Source organism: Salmo salar, chromosome 03, assembly GCF_965601325.2.
Source record: "Salmo salar chromosome 03, fSalSal1, whole genome shotgun sequence".
In the NCBI taxonomy this organism is placed as follows: domain Eukaryota; kingdom Metazoa; phylum Chordata; class Actinopteri; order Salmoniformes; family Salmonidae; genus Salmo; species Salmo salar.
Window position 1 is genome coordinate 81546333 of NC_138293.1, and position 22904 is coordinate 81569236.

Below are 22904 nucleotides of genomic sequence, written 5' to 3' on the forward strand. Positions count from 1 at the left end.
CACAAGATGTTTGAGCAATATTTAATTTATTGATTTGATATAAAACACAACAACAACATGATTGCAAATTCATGACTTAAATCATCCCTACAAGCCAAATCACAACATTGATCAGACATGTTTTGTCCTGTCGTAGTCTGTAACAAACAAAGGAAAAGCACCAGACCGTATAGAAGACAGCCATTTCAAAGGTACATTTTCTCCCCAGTTTAAAAGAAAAGCAGAGGCTGGATATTCAAACCATGCATTTTTATATATGTCTTTCAAAGGACACCATGGCCAACAAAACTATAGCAACAGAATTCAGATTTAGAAAGAGAACGCCTCCACTTTAGAGCTCTACACAGACCTCTTTTCTCTCTCCAATACACAGATTACAGCAATTCCATAGCACTGAAAGACATCAATGAATTCAGCATTTTTACAATAGATAACTCTTAAATATACATATTTACAAAACAAAACACAGGATAAATTAACACTCTCCTGAAATCCACCGTTTTACTCTAACTGTTCACAGCGACCTACAACAAACCATGAATAACAACCAACACACAATTCCATCTGAAATTACATGGCGTCAATTTCCAACCAATAAGAGGGCTTGACTGCAAGGAGAAAGAAGGAGGAAATGAGTTTGATCATCCCACACATTTATATCCATATGCAGAAAGATTGAGTGTGCTGACTGAAGAGTCTATTTATCAGATCTCTGTGTATCTAGGTAACAAACCCTGAGATACAGTATCAACTGAGATGAAAGAGGACTGAGACGCTGAAGTGAAGCACAAAGTATTCAGAGGAATGTGAACTAAATTAAATCAGACTATAATTGACCTCCACATGAGCTTTCTGGCTGGTAGATGGTGCTGGTTGCTGTGTTTTTATGGGACCAATGGAGAGGTTTAAGAGGTTTTTAAAAGACACTCTGTGTGTGTGTGTGTGAGTGTGTGTGTGTGTGTGTGTGTGTGTGTGTGTGTGTGGGTGTGTGTGTGTGTGTGTGTGTGTGTGTGTGTGTGTGTGTGTGTGTGCATGTGTTTGCACGTACATGTATTTGGTGTGTGCCTTGAGACTCCTCTCCAAGTGTTGCGTGGTGATCAGACTGACTATCTCTCTGCAAAGGCAGACCAAGACACAGTTAGTTGGTGACAGTGGTTGGCTTCAGGGTGATACCAGCAACTGTCTGTGGAGAGGCGTTTACCACACCACCAAGTTACAGGAGGTCTGTGAACAACACTCCCTTTTACATAAGTTGTCTAGGGGACAAAATGGATGTACATAGCCACCCCCTGAATGGAGATAGGTGTATACCACACATATGGGTCCCCCTCTCATTCAGGCTGGGGGCTAGGGGTTGAGCCCCAGGAGAAGATGCTAGCCAGCCTGAAGCCTGAGTCCCTGCGATTGGGGTCGGGGAGGGTCAAGGTCTCTGGGGCTGACTTCTTCCTGGGCCGGTCCTTGGGCACGGAGAGGTACTCTGGAGCCTCCGTGGAGAGGGGGGTGGAGGGGGCGCTGGAGGGCCCGTTGCGGGCCACTGAGGCCAGGGGGGTCTCGGTGATGGAGATGGATGGGGGGAAGGGGCCGATCTTACGGTTGGTGGCCTCCTGGGTGGCCCGCTCGTACTCTCTCACCTCGTCCATGGTCATTTCTTCAGGAGGGGAGAGAGAGGGATATATTATAACCCCATGACATCTACTGTATGTCTTAACTGTATGTCTTAGCATTGTAGCGTAATAACACAATTACATTATACAGTAAATTCGTATCTGACTTCACCTGTTGGATTTAAAAGAGCTTACATTTCAAAGGCTCTTGGAGATTAATACAAGAAATATATGAAAAGATGTTCCCTGCTCTGAATACAAATCTGAATTCATAATCAGTTGTGTGTGTTCCAAAGGAGATAGAGTAACACAGTCATCATCCTTGCTCACAAGTGTCTGTGTGTGTCTGTGCTTGTGTGTGTGTCTGTGCCTGTGTGTGTGTCTGTGCTTGTGTGTGTGTGTGTGTGCGTGTGTGTCAAATCATATCAAATTCATCACATGCTTTGTAAACATGTGTAGACTAACAGTGAAACGCTAACAGTGACTTGCTCATTTATGTGTGTGTGTGTGTGTGTGTGTGTGCATGCTTTGGTGTGTGCGCTTGTGTGCTTGTGTATGTGTGTGTGTGTGTGTGTGTGTTTGGGTCCGTACACGTGTTCTGTGCTGTTCCGGTAGGACAAACAAAGCATAAAGTTTGACGCAGTCAATGACAATGCATGAACGTTTGAGTGTGTTTGAATGGATGACATGAAATGAGTCAGTGAGGAAGAGGGAGATGAGTCACCAGCAGACAGAGAAACAGTGAAGGAAGAGTGAAGACATACGGCTGGCTGTCTCAAGGCTCTCTACCACGTCCAGTGATGGCGGTGGGTGGCAGGTGAGTTTATGCTGTGGTATGCTGTGGTTGTTGGACATGGCCAACTCTAATGTTGGTTTTCTCATGCATGTGTTTCTCGTACTCCTGCACATCATCCCACATTATATCTGTGGAGATGTTCCAGACCACCACCGCGCCACCTGTTAGCTAGCTAGGGCACTTGGTGCAGGAGGAGCAAGGAAACTGCCCAGTATTGTCTGATTCTACATTTAGAGTGCTGCCTTTCCATTCCAGAGCTGTGTTCTGCTCCAATTTTCTGACCAGCATGATAAAGTTATAAACCCGTTCAAACAAGGTTTTTCTGTTCCCTAAACTGTTTCCTTCCCCCTGAGAGCCAGTTTCTATACTGAATTAAGTATAGTCCTGGAATAAAATGCACTTTCAATTGAGATTCTCAATTGAGAATGATTTAAATCAAACTTCACCTGGCTCTGAGAAACCAGCCCCTTGGTGATATAGAGTAAGTCATGGGCAGGTATGGATATAGGTTAAAGGTCCAATGCAGCCATTTTTATCTCAATATCAAATAATTTTGGGGTAACAATTAAGTACCTTACTGTGATTGATTTAAATTAAAATGGTAAAATAGAAACAAAAATTGTATCTTAGCAAAGAACAATTTCTGAAGCAAGAATTTTTCTAGGACTGTCTGGGAGTGGTCTGAGTTGGGAGAACTGAAAACTAGCTGTTATTGGCAGAGAGGTTTGGAACTCTCTTATCAGTCTATGAACTAATTTACCACCTGGTGATGTCACCAGGCAGGTCAAAACTCCATCCCATCAAAACAGGCTGACATTTTAGATAGCTCTTACACTAAAAGGGAATTATCATAATGTTCACAATTTAACAGTATTATTCCAACCTCATACACTCTTAGAAAAAAAGTTGCTATCTAAAACCTTACAGGGTTCTTCGGCTGTCCGCATAGGAGAACCCTTTGAAGAACCCTTTTTGGTTGCAGGTAAAACTCTTTTGGTTCCAGGTAGAAGCCTTTCTACAGAGGGTTCTACATGTAAACAAAAATAACCAAAACAGGTTGTACCTGGAACCAAAAAGGGTTCTCCTATGGGGACATCTGAAGAACCCTTTTGGAACCATTTTTTGTAAGAGTGTAGTGTGGAAATAAATATAAAACACAGAAAATCACATTTTTGACTGCACTGGGCCTTTAATGTGAAGTGAGTGCATTAGTGGGTGGACACAGGGTGGTTTGATATAGTGGTGGTTTATGGCATAAGATACACGCTTTCAGGAATATTATTAGACAAGCCTTAGTAATGTAGGCTGTGGAAGACCCCAATGCAAGGATGGAGGGAAGGACCACTGCTGTACAGCAGGGCCATGTTCATTTAGGGCACACAACGTTTGAAAACGTTTTGCAACAGAAAATAAAAACTTGTTTTTCTTATTGCACAGGTAGTCCCTCAGATTCAGTTGATTTTCTTCCGTTTGGTGCTAAATTAATATGACCCAGATGATATACAGCCCACAGGAGGTTGGTGCCACCTTAATTGGGGAGGACAGGCTCGTGGTAATGACTGGAGTAGAATTGGTGGTATTGTATCAAATGTGTTTGATGCCATTCTATTCACTCCGTTCCAGCCATTATTATGAGCCGTCCTCCCCTCAGTGGCCTCCAGTGATACAGCCACTTTCACTGAATCTCCCACAGCTCTTGGAGGAAGGGGAACAATGCAATCTAGATTGACCTAAGGCTATAGTGTATCTACTGTGCTAATGATGTACTGTATAAAGGTTAATGTATGTGAATAGGGATAAAGAGCAGGCTCGTGTGGTCTTAAATGTTCCTCTATCTTTAAAGCCAGGCTCTGTAAGCCCCAAATAAAATAGCTACTGACACTTGGCATGCTCTCACCTTCTCTCATCCTATGACCCATACAGTACTGAGTCAAGTGCTCTCTGTACCTGTGTGTAGACTCTCTGAATAATTCTCTTGCAGTGGATACATCTCAAGTGGGAGCTTCTCTGATGAAGGTCAGCGAGAAAGCGTATTGGTTGTGAGAAATGGGCTTTATCATTTAAAAAAAAATGTAACCTTTATTTAACTAGGCAAGCCAGTTAAGAACAAATTCTTATTTACATTGACGGCCTACCAAAAGGCAAAAGGCCTCCTGAGGGGACTGGGGTCTGGGATTAAAAATAACATTTATAAATACATTGAATCATTATTGATATTATTAAGAAAATGTATGTTCCTTCTCCATGACAATCCTAATGCGTCAGCTTTTCAAAAACACGTATAAAGTTAAGTACATAATTCAAAATGTACGAAAGAGTCGTCTGGCCTATCAATTGTCTTTTTTCCTAAAAAAAGGCCGCTAACAAATGTAACAACAGGGTGAGAAGTGTAGTTTCAGTCAGATCTGCATTCCAATACTGTTAGAAATGATTTGAAATAGTGAAGCTGGGGTTGATTGAGCTTGCCTGTTGCATTGGAACCAATAAAAAAGTATTGGAAATACAAACCCCGCCCACCTGGCCCTCCAGGCAGGTTAAAGCAAACGCTTAAGGTATTTTAAACACTGTAGTATTGAACTCAAGTCTTGTTGCAGTGTACCTTGTGTTTGACCATCCTGGCCACACAGATCCATTTTATAAGCCTTTTGCTCATGTTGAAACAGTGAAGCAAATCACCGAAACAGTGAAGACATGCTTAGACAAGAAATTCTCAGACTAAAAACATCATACAAAATAATGGTTATTAACACAAATCAATGCTTGTATAGATGAGTTACTGATATTTTGAGATCGCTTTCAGGAAACAGACAAATGAACACAAACTCAAATATACAGATAGTAGATAGTAGCAGTGCTTGGTGCCATGGCCTAGGTCCTACATTAGGCAGAGTGAAGATCATGGTCACATAGAAGTAGATAGCAGCTATGCGCCAGAGGCTGGTCTAGCAGGTAACTGGGCCGCTGCAGCATATACACGTCACCCCTCAGCGTGGGTAAGAATCCTGGCCCCAGCACTAGTCTGCATCGCCCTCCCTCTCCATCTCCTTACTCAATAAAATACAAATACTATGAAATATATATTTAAAACATTTAATAATAATAATAATAATATATATAAACACACAGTATAAACAAGCTAGCTCACATCTGAGCGTACATGTCAACTAACTGGGACAGAGACAAGACGCGACGCAACCTCACCAATCCACTCATCCACCCAGGCAAAGGCTTGTCTGTGTCCTAGGAGCAGGACATCACGGATAACCTGAGGAAGGAGAGAGAAGGAGAAGGAAGGTAAAGAGGGAGAGTGGGAAAGAAAGAAAGAAAGAAAGAAAGGGAGGGAGGGCGAGAGAGAGAAAAGTGAGGGAGAGAGAAAGAGAGCGAGAAAGAAAGAAAGAAGGGTGGACAGGAAAGGAAGTTAGAAGACTTAGTGAGAGGACAGGTGAGTCAGAGAAGAAAGGAAGTTAGAAGACTTAGTGAGAGGACAGGTGAGTCAGAGAAGAAAGGAAGTTAGAAGACTTAGTGAGAGGACAGGTATGTCAGAGAGGAAAGGAAGTTAGAAGACTTAGTGAGAGGACAGGTATGTCAGAGAGGAAAGGAAGTTAGAAGACTTAGTGAGAGGACAGGTATGTCAGAGAGGAAAGGAAGTTAGAAGACTTAGTGAGAGGACAGGTATGTCAGAGAGGAAAGGAAGTTAGAAGACTTAGTGAGAGGACAGGTATGTCAGAGAGGAAAGGAAGTTAGAAGACTTAGTGAGAGGACAGGTATGTCAGAGAGGAAAGGAAGTTAGAAGACTTAGTGAGAGGACAGGTGAGTCAGAGAAGAAAGGAAGTTAGAAGACTTAGTGAGAGGACAGGTGAGTCAGAGAGGAAAGGAAGTTAGAAGACTTAGTGAGAGGACAGGTGAGTCAGAGAGGATGAACTTTAAGTTGTTCTCTGTCTTTCTTCCACTCCTCCACCAGTTAATGTTAGCCATGTGTGCCCCTATATGAGTAATGCTGTGTGTGTGATGTCAGGGAAAGAGACCCTCAGGCAAGGAGAGGCACAACTCAGAGGGGGAACAGGGGAATAGGTAGGGGTGGAGGGGGGCTAAATTGAATTGAAGGGAGAGGAAATGGATGGCTGACCAAGTTATATTGGGAGAGGGCAAGAAGTGAAGAACGCCAGTGTGTTTTTGCCTGTGCATCCCTGTCTGTCCCTGTCTGTCTGTGTGTGGGTGTGTGGATACAGAAATGGTGGGTGGACATAACTGGACTGACCTTGTGAACAAACTGCTCCACCCGTGTCTGAAGACCCCACACCTCGAACTTGACTGTCACCAGTTTGTAGGAGCACATGATGGGTTCCTGGTTGTCGATCCAGCCCTCCTGTAGAACACCCCGGTCTGTCTTCTCTGATTTAAAGTACCGCAAGTCCTACAGGGAACCATGGAAACACAGTATGGACAGTATTAAAGCTACAGTCCGGGATTGGTACATCCAATGTTGGACTTCTTTTGACATAGTGACATTGAAGAATATAACTTTCACATACCTCATGAGCTTAGTGCCACTGTGTCACCTCATTGTTATGTCTCTATACAGGAATGCAATTCAATTCCGACCCAATGAGTTTTGCAGTAAACATCCTGACAAGTATGAATGAACCATGTTTTCTTTGTCCAGCAGCCCAGCAGAATGGATGGTAGGTACCAGGTGGGTACAAGTCTCATGGAGAGCTCAGCCTGGAGCAGCCCGCTCGGGGGGGGGGGGGGGGTTCTCGTTACAAACAGTACCCATTACGCATGAATTAATCACACTTCCCTGGGGGCTCATTATACTCTAATGCTCATTAGCTAGGTCAGGTGTCTCAGTGTTGGGATGGTGAGAAGGGATGCGTCTCACACACACACACACACACGTACACGTACACGTACACACAGAAACACACACTCACATGCTGTGCACAGGAGGATACACTTGAAGGCACTTTACGTGATTGCAGATGAGACGCGTTATAAAGTTAGATTAGGTTGGATCAAAGGTGTGTGGGGGTGTTTCATGATCATGTGACCTTACCAGGAGAGAACTCTGGGCCCTTGTTATGGAGTAAGGACTAGATGGTATACAGAATTAACTTTATGTAGCAGGTTAGGAGAACTTACGCAGCAGGATAGGATAATTAACCTAGCAGGTTAGGAGAACTTACGCAGCAGGATAGGATAATTAACCTAGCAGGTTAGGAGAACTTACGCAGCAGGATAGGACAATTAACCTAGCAGGTTAGGAGAACTTACGCAGTAGGATACGATAATTAACCTAGCAGGTTAGGAGAACTTACGCAGCAGGATAGGACAATTAACCTAGCAGGTTAGGAGAACTTACGCAGCAGGATAGGACAATTAACCTAGCAGGTTAGGAGAACTTACGCAGTAGGATACGATAATTAACCTAGCAGGTTAGGAGAACTTACGGAGCAGGATAGGATAATAACCTAGCAGGTTAGGAGAACTTACGCAGTAGGATACGATAATTAACCTAGCAGGTTAGGAGAACTTACGGAGCAGGATAGGATAATAACCTAGCAGGTTAGGAGAACTTACGCAGCAGGATAGGACAATTAACCTAGCAGGTTAGGAGAACTTACGCAGTAGGATACGATAATTAACCTAGCAGGTTAGGAGAACTTACGCAGCAGGATAGGACAATTAACCTAGCAGGTTAGGAGAACTTACGGAGCAGGAGAGAATAATAACCTAGCAGGTTAGGAGAACTTACGCAGCAGGATACGATAATTAACCTAGCAGGTTAGGAGAACTTACGCAGCAAGATAGGATAATTAATCTAGCAGGTTAGGAGAACTTACGGAGCAGGAGAGAATAATAACCTAGCAGGTTAGGAGAACATACGCAGCAGGATACGATAATTAACCTAGCAGGTTAGGAGAACTTACGCAGTAGGATACGATAATTAACCTAGCAGGTTAGGAGAACTTACGGAGCAGGAGAGAATAATAACCTAGCAGGTTAGGAGAACTTACGCAGCAGGATACGATAATTAACCTAGCAGGTTAGGAGAATTTACAGAGCAGAGTAGGATAATAACCTAGCAGGTCAGGAGAATTTACACAGCAGGATAGGATAATTAACCTAGCAGGTTAGGAGCATTAGGTTAAGGTTAGGACAACGGTTAGGTTTAGGGTTAGTGGAAATGCTACAATTCTCCCCGAAACGACCAACAAATTTAGATGTTGACGATTTATGCGTCACTTTCATCAGTAGCTGCATACCGTCAAGCCACAAACTTGTTATGGCCTAGAACCTAGAGTATTTTTTTATGTTGGCAGGAAAACTTCTGTGCTTTGAGCACATTACCAAGTTATACAGTTAAAGTCGGAAGTTTACATACACTTAGGTTGGAGTCATTAAAACTCGTTTTTCAATCACTCCACAAATTTCTTGTTAACAAACTATAGTTTTGACAAGTCGGTTAGGACATCTACTTTGTGCCTGACACAAGTAATTTTTCCAACAATTGTTTACAGACAGATTATTTCACTTATAATTCACGGTATCACAATTCCAGTGGGTCAGAAGTTTACATACACTAAGATGACTGTGCCTTTAAACAGCTTGGAAAATTCTAGAAAATTATGTCATGGCTTTAGAAGCTTCTGATAGGCTAATTGACATCATTTGAGTCAATTGGAGGTGTACCTGTGGATGTATTTCAAGGCCTACCTTCAAACTCAGTGTCTCTTTGCTTGACATCATGGGAAAATAAAAATAAAAATCAGCCAAGGCCTCAGAAAAAAATTGTAGACCTCCACAAGTCTGGTTCATCCTTGGGAGCAATTTCCAAACACCCGAAGGTACCACGTTCATCTGTACAAACAATAGTACGCAAGTATAAACACCATGGCACCACGCAGCCGTCATACTGCACAGGAAGGAGACACGTTCCGTCTCTTAGAGATGAACGTACTTTGGTGCGAAAAGTGCAAATCAATCCCAGAACAACTGCAAAGGACCTTGTGAAGATGCTGGAGGAAACGGGTACAAAAGTATCTATATCCACAGTAAAACGAGTCCTAAATCGACATAACCTGAAAGGCCGCTCAGCAAGGAAGAAGTCACTGCTCCAAAACCACCATAAAAAAACCCAGACTATGGTTTGCAACTGCAGATCATACTTTTTGGAGAAATGTCCTCTGGTCTGATGAAACAGAAATAGAACTGTTTGGCCATGATGACCATCGTTATGTTTGGAGGAAAAATGGAGGCTTGCAAGCCGAAGAACACCATCCCAACCGTGAAGCACGGGGGTGGCAGCATCATGTTGTGGGGGTGCTTTGCTGCAGGAGGGACTGGTGCACTTCACAAAATAGATGGCATCATGAGGCAGGAAAATTATGTGGATATATTGAAGAAACATCTCAAGACATCAGTCAGGAAGTTAAAGCTTGGTCGCAAATAGGTCTTCCAAATGGACAATGACCCCAAGCATACTTCCAAAGTTGTGGCAAAATGGCTTAAGGACAACAAAGTCAAGGTATTGGAGTGGCCATCACAAAGCCCTGACCTCAATCCTATAGAGAATTTGTGAGCAGAACTGAAAAAGCATGTGTGGGCAAGGAGGCCTAGAAACCTGACTCATTTACACCAGCTCTGTCAGGAGGAATGGGCCAAAATTCACCCAACATATTGTGGGAAGCTTGTGGAAGCCTACCTGAAACGTTTGACCCAAGTTACACAATTTAAAGGCAATGCTACCAAATACTAATTGAGTGCATGTAAACTTCTGACCCACTGGGAATGTGATGAAAGAAATAAAAGCTGAAATAAATCCCTCTACTATTATTCTGACATTTCACAGTCTTAAAATAAAGTGGTGATTCTAACTGACCTAAGACAGCGAAGTTTTACTGGGATAAAATGTCAGCAATTGTGAAAAACTGAGTTTAAATGTATTTGGCTAAGGTGTATGTAAACTTCCGACTTCAACTGTATATCATTGTTCTGGTATAATGTGAAATAGGTCTGAATTATGGTAGCAAAATTCCAGCAACTTTCCCAAAATTCCCAGGTTTCTGTAAATCCTGGTTGGAAAATTACAATTAATTTGTTTATTCCTTCCTGATTCCAGGATTATTCCAACCAGGATTTCTGGAAAATCTGAGAATTTGGGGAAATTTACCAGAATTTTGCATTCCTAGCTTAATGTAATAGTATGACCATCTGTCAAAATCATCTCTTTGTATGTACATTTGAACAATGCCAGGTGAAACGTTACTGCAGTTGGCAACATATGAGACTAAGTCCATGCTCTCCTGAACACAGCAGGTATCAGGGATCTAAAAATGGCTCAGATCAAATCAAATATACTTAAATAGGCTGGTTGACATTATATTGTATTCCAGGAAAAAGCATCTGGTGGCTAGGGCATCAATTCCCATCCTCTGTTCAAACATAAAAAACAGATCCACTGCTGTCCCCCTGACTCTAATAACAGACATGGTATAACCCCCCACCCCCCTCCACCACACACACACACACACACACACACACACACACACACACACACACACACACACACACACACACACACACACACACACACACACACACACACACACACACACACACACACACACACACACACGTATGGAGAGGCAGAGAGCCAGTTGGTGATCAGAGGAGTGAGAAGCTGTAAGACGCTGTTTGAGGAAGATAACACCATGTATTCCTCCATCCCTCCACCCCCTTCCCTCCATCCACCCCTACATCAACCCTCCCTGGGGCTTGTGAAGAGCGAAGAATGGAACGTGACGGAGAGCAGGGATACAGCGGTGAACATGGTTAATGGCAGCCATGACCAGCTAGAGGTCTCTCTCTCTGATGAAACTAGCAGCTAGCTGACCCTCAGGGCTGAGAGGAGAGATATGACCAGCTAGAGGTCTCTCTCTGATGAAACTAGCAGCTAGCTGACCCTCAGGGCTGAGAGGAGAGATATGACCAGCTAGAGGTCTCTCTCTCTGATGAAACTAGCAGCTAGCTGACCCTCAGGGCTGAGAGGAGAGATATGACCAGCTAGAGGTCTCTCTCTCTATCTGATGAAACTAGCAGCTAGCTGACCCTCAGGGCTGAGAGGAGAGATATGACCAGCTAGAGGTCTCTCTCTCTGATGAAACTAGCAGCTAGCTGACCCTCAGGGCTGAGAGGAGAGATATGACCAGCTAGAGGTCTCTCTATCTGATGAAACTAGCAGCTAGCTGATCCTCAGGGCTGAGAGGAGAGATATGACCAGCTAGAGGTCTCTCTCTGATGAAACTAGCAGCTAGCTGACCCTCAGGGCTGAGAGGAGAGATATGACCAGCTAGAGGTCTCTCTCTCTGATGAAACTAGCAGCTAGCTGACCCTCAGGGCTGAGAGGAGAGATATGACCAGCTAGAGGTCTCTCTCTCTGATGAAACTAGCAGCTAGCTGACCCTCAGGGCTGAGAGGAGAGATATGACCAGCTAGAGGTCTCTCTCTCTGATGAAACTAGCAGCTAGCTGACCCTCAGGGCTGAGAGGAGAGATATGACCAGCTAGAGGTCTCTCTCTCTGATGAAACTAGCAGCTAGCTGACCCTCAGGGCTGAGAGGAGAGATATGACCAGCTAGAGGTCTCTCTCTCTGATGAAACTAGCAGCTAGCTGACCCTCAGGGCTGAGAGGAGAGATATGACCAGCTAGAGGTCTCTCTATCTGATGAAACTAGCAGCTAGCTGACCCTCAGGGCTGAGAGGAGAGATATGACCAGCTAGAGGTCTCTCTCTGATGAAACTAGCAGCTAGCTGACCCTCAGGGCTGAGAGGAGAGATATGACCAGCTAGAGGTCTCTCTCTGATGAAACTAGCAGCTAGCTGACCCTCAGGGCTGAGAGGAGAGATATGACCAGCTAGAGGTCTCTCTCTCTATCTGATGAAACTAGCAGCTAGCTGACCCTCAGGGCTGAGAGGAGAGATATGACCAGCTAGAGGTCTCTCTCTGATGAAACTAGCAGCTAGCTGACCCTCAGGGCTGAGAGGAGAGATATGACCAGCTAGAGGTCTCTCTCTCTATCTGATGAAACTAGCAGCTAGCTGACCCTCAGGGCTGAGAGGAGAGATGAGCAAATGATAAATGATAAATGGGGATTTGTATACGCTCTTAGAAAAAAGGGTTCCAAAAGGGTTCTTCGGCTGTCCCCATAGGAGAACCCTTTTTGGTTCCAGGTAGAAGGGTTCAACCTGGAACCAAAGTAGTTCTACCTGGAACCAAAAAAGGGTTCTTCAAAGGGTTCTCCTATGGGGTCAGCCAAAGAACCCTTTTAGGTTCTAGATAGTGCAGTTTTTCTAATACTGTATTCTCTTAGATATTCTGTTATCACCCTCTTACACCTTTTCTGACTTTGTGAAATGACCAGGTTGCTAGCACCGAGAGTTAACCCCCCACTCCTTCCAAAAAGTACACTTCCACACTTTCTAACATGGGTTTAACAATGGTGGAAACTTACGCCAGCCAATGCTTAGACCAATCATATGGTTTTAAATCCATGCTGGTGAGTGTACAAGTACAGACTTGTACTGGAAAACGATGGCAAATTGTGACTGTCGATGTCCACTGCTGTTGAAACAGTGACTTGGGATTCCTAACCCTTGACTTCTAACCTTTGACCTCCTCACCTCAGACTCCTTGTAGTAGCGCTCTGGGATCTCGTCGTAGGCGATATCCACTAAGCACACCTCTATCTCCTCCTCCCCTTTGGGCTCGCTGTCAAAGATCTGAGGGATAGAGAAAAAGAGATGGGCATGTAATTTTAGAGAAAGAGAGAGAGCAAAAGAGAGAGAGAGAGAGAACATAATCAACTGTTCTCCAAGTCTAAGATGTAGGGACACCCATGATGAGGACTTTGTATTTCAGCAACACCTTATCTATGTAGATATCAGTGATCTTAGGAGTGAAGCTTAATGAACGGTCATTCCCACAGCAACCACTAGGTGGAGCTCTGATGTTTGGGTAAGTTGAGAGAGCGAGCATTGCATGATACTGATCAACCAGAGCTGCCAATCATATAGAGAATCACATTGTTTGAAGGGGGAAAGCGAGGCTTTTAACGGTTATGAATGCTTTACTCCTTTCCCCATTAAAGCCATTAGACCTAGTCAGGTGACAGGTGCTTTCGCCAGGAGGATACATTTAGCTAATTTAGCAGGGAGAAAGAAACGGGAGCGAGACAGAGCTGGTGCAGTAATAACCTCCTTGAAATAGTTGAATAATCTGGACAAAAATCCATCCATTACTGACATCAATGTATATTCATCTACCAACCTTTGCATGATAAGTAGACTGGGAGGATGAAAAACAGAACTGAGTAATGATGTCTTTGAGAGTAGAGGAAGTAAGCCTTGGGAAATTGAGGCATTGATGGGATGAATTTAAAATTCAGTAAATACATACTTTAGTCTCAGGAATGAAGTCAGGGTCGTGTTCATTTTGCACCAAACACAAGAAAATCAGCTGAAACAGGGAGGGATTACCTGGAAATGTCCAATAAGAAACTTTTATATTCTTTTGTCTATAGCAAAACGTTTTAAAACGGTTTCCATTATGTCCTAATGAACACGACCCAGGACAGACAGGATCATTTGTATTATATGACATGATGTAAATGTTGTGGAATGGTAATGTGAATGTGTCCCCCACCAGGAAATGAGGTTCAGTGGTGAGAGGAACAAGAAGCAACAGTCCCTGTTTAAAGGACTGTATCAGACACGCAGACAGACACACAATATCTCCCTATATCTTATTTCCTTTCTATCTTGCACCCCCTTCTCTCTTTTCTCTGATTGTCTGAATATCAGTCCTTCATACTGTAGGGAATTCAAATCTGTAGCCAAGGAGCTGTAGGCAATCATCCCTTTCTCCCTGACACACCAAGTCTCAGAAAAAGAAGATGCAGCAGGTGAATGCGGCTGGAAACAACTGTTGTCCGCATCTCAAATGGCACCTTATTGCCTATGCAGTGCAGGCAATAGGGTGCCAATAGTACGACATAAACTCTCCTATCACAGAGGTATATGATATAAACTCTCCTATCACAGAGGTATATGATATAAACTCTCCTATCACAGAGGTATACGATATAAACTCTCCTATCACAGAGGTATACGATATAAACTCTACAAACACAGAGGTATATGATATAAACTCTCCTATCACAGAGGTATATGATATAAACTCTCCTATCACAGAGGTATACGATATAAACTCTCCTATCACAGAGGTATATGATATAAACTCTCCTATCACAGAGGTATACGATATAAACTCTCCTATCATAGAGGTATACGATATAAACTCTCCTATCACAGAGGTATACGATATAAACTCTCCTATCACAGAGGTATATGATATAAACTCTCCTATCACAGAGCTATACGATATAAACTCTCCTATCATAGAGGTATACGATATAAACTCTCCTATCACAGAGGTATACGATATAAACTCTCCTATCACAGAGGTATATGATATAAACTCTCCTATCACAGAGGTATACGATATAAACTCTCCTATCATAGAGGTATACGATATAAACTCTCCTATCACAGAGGTATACGATATAAACTCTCCTATCACAGAGGTATATGATATAAACTCTCCTATCACAGAGCTATACGATATAAACTCTCCTATCATAGAGGTATACGATATAAACTCTCCTATCACAGAGGTATACGATATAAACTCTACAAACACAGAGGTATAAGATATAAACTCTACAAACACAGAGGTATATGGTATAAACTCTCCTATCACAGAGGTATAAGATATAAACTCTACAAACACAGAGGTATAAGATATAAACTCTACAAACACAGATGTATATGATATAAACTCTCCTATCACAGAGGTATAAGATATAAACTCTCCTATCACAGAGGTATAAGATATAAACTCTCCTATCACAGAGGTATAAGATATAAACTCTCCTATCACAGAGGTATACAATATAAACTCTCCTATCACAGAGGTATACGATATAAACTCTCCTATCACAGAGGTATACGATATAAACTCTCCTATCACAGAGGTATACGATATAAACTCTACAAACACAGAGGTATAAGATATAAACTCTACAAACACAGAGGTATATGATATAAACTCTCCTATCACAGAGGTATATGATATAAACTCTACAAACACAGAGGTATACGATATAAACTCTCCTATCACAGAGGTATATGATATAAACTCTACAAACACAGAGGTATATGATATAAACTCTCCTATCACAGAGGTATACGATATAAACTCTACAAACACAGAGGTATACGATATAAACTCTCCTATCACAGAGGTATATGATATAAACTCTCCTATCACAGAGGTATACGATACAAACATGATGAAAGGAGAAAGAGAGGATGTATGTGGAGAGATGGGAATGGTAGAGATGATCAACCACCACACACACTGCCTTCACCCCATAGTTTTTTTTATCTTTATTTAACTAGGCAAATCAGTTAAGAACAAATTATTATTTACCATGACAGCCTAGGAACAGTGGGTTAACTGTCTTGTTCAGGTGCAGAATGACAGAGTTTTACCTTGTCAGCTCAGGGATTTGATCTAGCAACCTTTTGGTTACTGGCCCAATGCTCTAACCACTAGACTACCTGTCTCTAACCACTAGGCTACCCGCCTCTAACCACTAGGCTGCCCGCCTCTAACCACTAGGCTGCCCACCTCTAACCACTAGGCTGCTGCCCGCCTCTAACCACTAGGATGCTACCCGCCTCTAACCACTAGGATTCTACCCGCCTCTAACCACTAGGCTGCTACCCGCCTCTAACCACTAGGCTGCTACCCGCCTCTAACCACTAGGCTGCTACCCGCCTCTAACCACTAGGCTGCTACCCGCCTCTAACCACTAGGCTGCTACCCGCCTCTAACCACTGGGCTACCTGTCTCTAACCACTAGGCTGCTACCCGCCTCTAACCACTAGGCTACCCGCCTCTAACCACTAGGCTACCTGTCTCTAACCACTAGGCTACCTGTCTCTAACCACTAGGCTACCTGCCGCCCCAATGCATAAATCCATATCCAAGTTGATTTGATATGCTCCACATGGAAAGGCTGGAGAAAGAACCACTTCCACTTGACTCGGAGGCCTGGGCCCATATGCATAAAGCCTCTCAGAGTTGGAGTGCTGATCTAGGATCAGTTTTGACTTTTATGAATAAGATCACACAGACACACACCTGATCCTCGATCAGCACTCCTACTAAAGATGCTTTATGAATATAGGCATTGAAGCCCACAGACTGAATGGTAATCTCATTGATATTAGTGAGGGAGAGGCTAGCCAATGCAATAAACGTGCATTCTGATGAGTTGGCTGGGGCAATTAGCAGGCCATTGTGAATATATTAGACCAGTGTTCTTATTCATCCCAGCATCCCACTGTTCTGACTCCACCCACTCGTTTAGAAGTGAGAGACAGAAGAAGATGAGACTGAATGTTGTATGTGGCATTGAAGTGCACATGCACAGACACACACCATGACCCCTCACAGACACACACCATGACCACTCACAGACACACACCACGACCACGCACCGACACACACCAGACACAGACACACACCATGACCACCCACAGACACACACCATGACCAGACACACCATGACCATGCACACCATGACGACTCACAGACACACACCATGACCACTCACAGACACACACCATGACCACTCACAGACACACACCATGACCAGACACACCATGACGACTCATAGACACACACCATGACGACTCACAGACACACACCATGACGACTCACAGACACACACCATGACCACTCACAAACACACCATGACCACTCACAGACACACACTATGACCACTCACAGACACACACCATGACCACTCACAGACACACACCATGACCAGACACAGACACACACCATGACCACTCACAGACACACACCATGCCACGCTAAGACACACACCATGACAATGCACAGACACACACCATGACCACTCACAGACACACACCATGACCAGACACACACCATGACCACTCACAGACACACACCATGACCAGACACACACCATGACCACGCACAGACACACACCATGACAAGACACACCATGACCACGCACAGACACACACCATGACCACTCACAGACACACACCATGACCACTCACAGACACACACCATGACAAGACACACCATGACCACGCACAGACACACACCATGACCACTCACAGACACACACCATGACCCCTCACAGACACACACCATGACCCCTCACAGACACACACCATGACCACTCACAGACACACACCATGACCACTCACAGACACACACCATGACAAGACACACCATGACCACGCACAGACACACACCATGACCAAGCACAGACACACACCATGACCCCTCACAGACACACACCATGACCACTCACAGACACACACCATAACCACTCACAGACACACACCATGACCACTCACAGACACACACCATGACCACTCACAGTCACACACCATGACCACTCACAGTCACACCATGACCACTCACACACACCATAACCACTCACAGACACACACCATAACCACTCACAGACACACACCATGACCACTCACAGACACACACCGTGACCACTCACAGCCACACACCGTGACCAAGCACAGCCACACACCATGACCAGACACACCATGACCACTCACAGACACACACCATGACCACTCACAGACACACACCATGACCACACACAGACACACACCATGACCACACACAGACACACACCATGACCACACACAGACACACACCATGACCACACACAGACACACACCATGACCACACACAGACACACACCATGACCACTCACAGACACACACCATGACAACGCACAGACACACACCATGACCACTCACAGACACACACCGTGACCACTCACAGCCACACACCGTGACCACTGACCAGCCACACACCATGACCACTCACAGACACACACCATGACCACTCACAGACACACACCATGACAACGCACAGACACACACCATGACAACGCACAGACACACACCATGACCACTCACAGACACACACCATGACCACGCACAGACACACACCATGACCACACACAGACACACACCATGACCACACAGACACACACCATGACCAGACACACCATTAACACTCACAGACACACACCATGACCACTCACAGACACACACCATGACCCCGCACAGACACACACCACGACCACTCACATACACACACCATGACCACTCACACACACCATGACCACACACAGACACACACCATGACCACACACAGACACACACCATGACCACTCACAGACACACACCATGACAACGCACAGACACACACCATGACCACTCCGCCACACCGGCCCCACAGCCACACCCGTGACCACTCACAGCCCACACCGACCGCCCCTGACCACTCCGCCCACCAGCCCCACGACACCCATGCACGCCAGCACACACCATGACCACTCCGCCCACCAGCCCCACGCACACACCATGCCACGCACGCCCACCAGCCCCCGACACACACCATGACCACACACAGACACACACCATGACCACACAGACACACACCATGACCAGACACACCATTACCACTCACAGACACACACCATGACCACTCACAGACACACACCATGACCCCGCACAGACACACACCATGACCACTCACACACACCATGACCACTCACACACACACCATGACCATGCACAGACAACCATACTGACATTGTCATTGCTGCCTTTGTTGTCCTCATACTTGGTCTCTATGTGAATGGAGAACTTTGGCAGAAAGGAACACTAGAGAAGAGGAGAGAACAGCAGGAGATTACACACAGAATCGAGACAATTAAGACAATATTTGACTATTTGTGAGCCCCAAATAATACCCTATTGCCTATGTAGTGCACTATTGTAGATTAGGATTTAACCACTCTACTTTTAGGTTATGTCCCAAATGGGACCTTATTGCCTATGTAGTGTTTTGACCAGGGCCCGCTATAGGGCCTACATAGTGCGTCCTGGTCTACAACAGGGTGTGGAGCACTGGGGAAACTGATCTCCAAGAGAGACAGGATATAATCTTTCTACGACTATTCATACGAGCTCAGGAAAGACAGAGCGAATATCTCCCTGGGTCTTTGTGGTCAGGCTGCAGGGTGAGGGGTTTTATGGGCAGTGTGTGTGTGTGTGTGTGTGTGTGTGTGTGTGTGCACGTGTGTGTGTGTGTCACGCTGAGTGTGATTGCATGTGTTTTATTGCCCCTGTCTTCAGTAATAATGATTATATTATATGGCCCTGTGGATTTACTGGCTCCTCGTCCACACCCCGAAACTCCCCCCCGATCCCCCCATGGCTAGTCAACTATCACTCATACCTTCCCCCCCGATCCCCCCATGGCTAGTCAACTATCACTCATACATTCCTCCCCATCCCCCCATGGCTAGTCAACTATCACTCATACCTTCCTCCCCATCCCCCCATGGCTAGTCAACTATCACTCATACCTTCATCCCCATCCCCCATGGCTAGTCAACTATCACTCATACCTTCCTCCCCATCCCCCCATGGCTAGTCAACTATCACTCATACCTTCCTCCCCATCCCCCCATGGCTAGTCAACTATCACTCATACCTTCCTCCCCATCCCCCATGGCTAGTCAACTATCACTCATACCTTCCTCCCCATCCCCCCATGGCTAGTCAACTATCACTCATACCTTCCTCCCCATCCCCCCATGGCTAGTCAACTATCACTCATACCTTCCTCCCCATCCCCCATGGCTAGTCAACTATCACTCATACCTTCCTCCCCATCCCCCCATGGCTAGTCAACTATCACTCATACCTTCCTCCCCATCCCCCCATGGCTAGTCAACTATCACTCATACCTTCCTCCCATCCCCCCATGGCTAGTCAACTATCACTCATACCTTCCTCCCCATCCCCCATGGCTAGTCAACTATCACTCATACCTTCCTCCCCATCCCCCCATGGCTAGTCAACTATCACTCATACCTTCCTCCCCATCCCCCATGGCTAGTCAACTATCACTCATACCTTCCTCCCCATCCCCCCATGGCTAGTCAACTATCACTCAGACCTTCCTCCCCATCCCCCCATGGCTAGTCAACTATCACTCATACCTTCCTCCCCATCCCCCATGGCTAGTCAACTATCACTCATACCTTCCTCCCCATCCCCCATGGCTAGTCAACTATCACTCATACCTTCCTCCCCATCCCCCATGGCTAGTCAACTATCACTCATACCTTCCTCCCCATCCCCCCATAGCTAGTCAACTATCACTCATACCTTCCTCCCCATCCCCCCATGGCTAGTCAACTATCACTCATACCTTCCTCCCCATCCCCCCATGGCTAGTCAACTATCACTCATACCTTCCTCCCCATCCCCCATGGCTAGTCAACTATCACTCATACCTTCCTCCCCATCCCCCATGGCTAGTCAACTATCACTCATACCTTCCTCTCTGTCCCCCCATGGCTAGTCAACTATCACTCATACCTTCCTCCCCATCCCCCCATGGCTAGTCAACTATCACTCATACCTTCCTCACCATCCCCCATGGCTAGTCAACTATCACTCATACCTTCCGCCCCATCCCCCATGGCTAGTCAACTATCACTCAAACCTTCCTCTCCGTCCCCCCATGGTTAGTCAACTTTCACTCATACCTTCCTCTACATCCCCCCATGGCTAGTCAACTATCACTCATACCTTCCTCCTCGTCCCCCCATTTCAAGTCAACTATCACTCATACCTTCCTCCCCATCCCCCCATGGCTAGTCAACTATCAGTCATACCTTCCTCCCCATCCCCCCACGGCAAGTGAACTATCACTCATACCTTCCTCCCCATCCCCCATGGCTAGTCAACTATCACTCAAACCTTCCTCTCCGTCCCCCCATGGTTAGTCAACTTTCACTCATACCTTCCTCTACATCCCCCCATGGCTAGTCAACTATCACTCATACCTTCCTCCTCGTCCCCCCATTTCAAGTCAACTATCACTCATACCTTCCTCCCCATCCCCCCATGGCTAGTCAACTATCAGTCATACCTTGCTCCCCATCCCCCCACGGCAAGTGAACTATCACTCATACCTTCCTCCCCATCCCCCCATGGCTAGTCAACTATCACTCATACCTTCCTCCCCATCCCCCCATGGCTAGTCAACTATCACTCATACCTTCCTTCCCATCCCCCATGGCTAGTCAACTATCACTCATACCTTCCTCCCCATCCCCCCATGGCTAGTCAACTATCACTCATACCTTCCTCCCCATCCCCCCATGGCTAGTCAACTATCACTCATACCTTCCTTCCCATCCCCCATGGCTAGTCAACTATCACTCATACCTTCCTCCCCGTCCCCCCATTTCAAGTCAACTATCACTCATACCTTCCTCCCCATCCCCCCATGGCTAGTCAACTATCACTCATACCTTCCTTCCCATCCCCCATGGCTAGTCAACTATCACTCATACCTTCCTCCCCGTCCCCCCATTTCAAGTCAACTATCACTCATACCTTCCTCCCCATCCCCCCACGGCAAGTCAACTATCACTCATACCTTCCTCCCCGTCCCCCCATGGCTAGTCAACTATCACTCATACCTTCCTCCCCGTCCCCCCATGGCTAGTCAACTATCACTCATACCTTCCTCCCCATCCCCCCATGGCTAGTCAACTATCACTCATACCTTCCTCCCTGTCCCCCCATGGCTAGTCAACTATCACTCATACCTTCCTCTACATCCCCCCATGGCTAGTCAACTATCACTCATACCTTCCTCCCCATCTCCCCATGGCTAGTCAACTATCACTCATACCTTCCTCTACATCCCCCCATGGCTAGTCAACTATCACTCATACCTTCCGCCCCATCCCCCCATGGCTAGTCAACTATCACTCATACCTTCCTCCCCATCCCCTCATGGCTAGTCAACTATCACTCATACCTTCCTCCCCATCCCCCCATGGCTAGTCAACTATCACTCATACCTTCCTCCCCATCCCCCATGGCTAGTCAACTATCACTCATACCTTCCTCCCCATCCCCCCATGGCTAGTCAACTATCACTCATACCTTCCGCCCCATCCCCCATGGCTAGTCAACTATCACTCATACCTTCCTCCCCATCCCCCATGGCTAGTCAACTATCACTCATACCTTCCGCCCCATCCCCTCATGGCTAGTCAACTATCACTCATACCTTCCGCCCCATCCCCCATGGCTAGTCAACTATCACTCATACCTTCCTCCCCATCCCCTCATGGCTAGTCAACTATCACTCATACATTCCTTCCCATCCCCCCATGGCTAGTCAACTATCACTCATACCTTCCTCCCCATCCCCCCATGGCTAGTCAACTGTCACTCATACCTTCCTCCCTGTAGTAGTGACACTTCTAGCAC

General features: G+C 45.6%; 1 protein-coding gene across 1 annotated transcript in view; it reads right to left on the reverse strand.

Moving 5' to 3' along the window:
• LOC106601779 (cytoplasmic phosphatidylinositol transfer protein 1) overlaps positions 1 to 22904 on the reverse strand; it is a 119531-nt gene continuing 96627 nt past the window's right edge. Inside the window, exons 5-9 of the mRNA XM_045715541.2 lie at positions 19191 to 19262; positions 13083 to 13181; positions 6659 to 6814; positions 5602 to 5665; positions 1 to 1648 (exon numbers count right to left, since the gene is read on the reverse strand). Of these exons, the coding sequence (XP_045571497.1) occupies positions 1332 to 1648; positions 5602 to 5665; positions 6659 to 6814; positions 13083 to 13181; positions 19191 to 19262 (708 nt within the window). The 3' untranslated portion in view covers positions 1 to 1331. The remainder of the gene's footprint in view (positions 1649 to 5601; positions 5666 to 6658; positions 6815 to 13082; positions 13182 to 19190; positions 19263 to 22904) is intronic.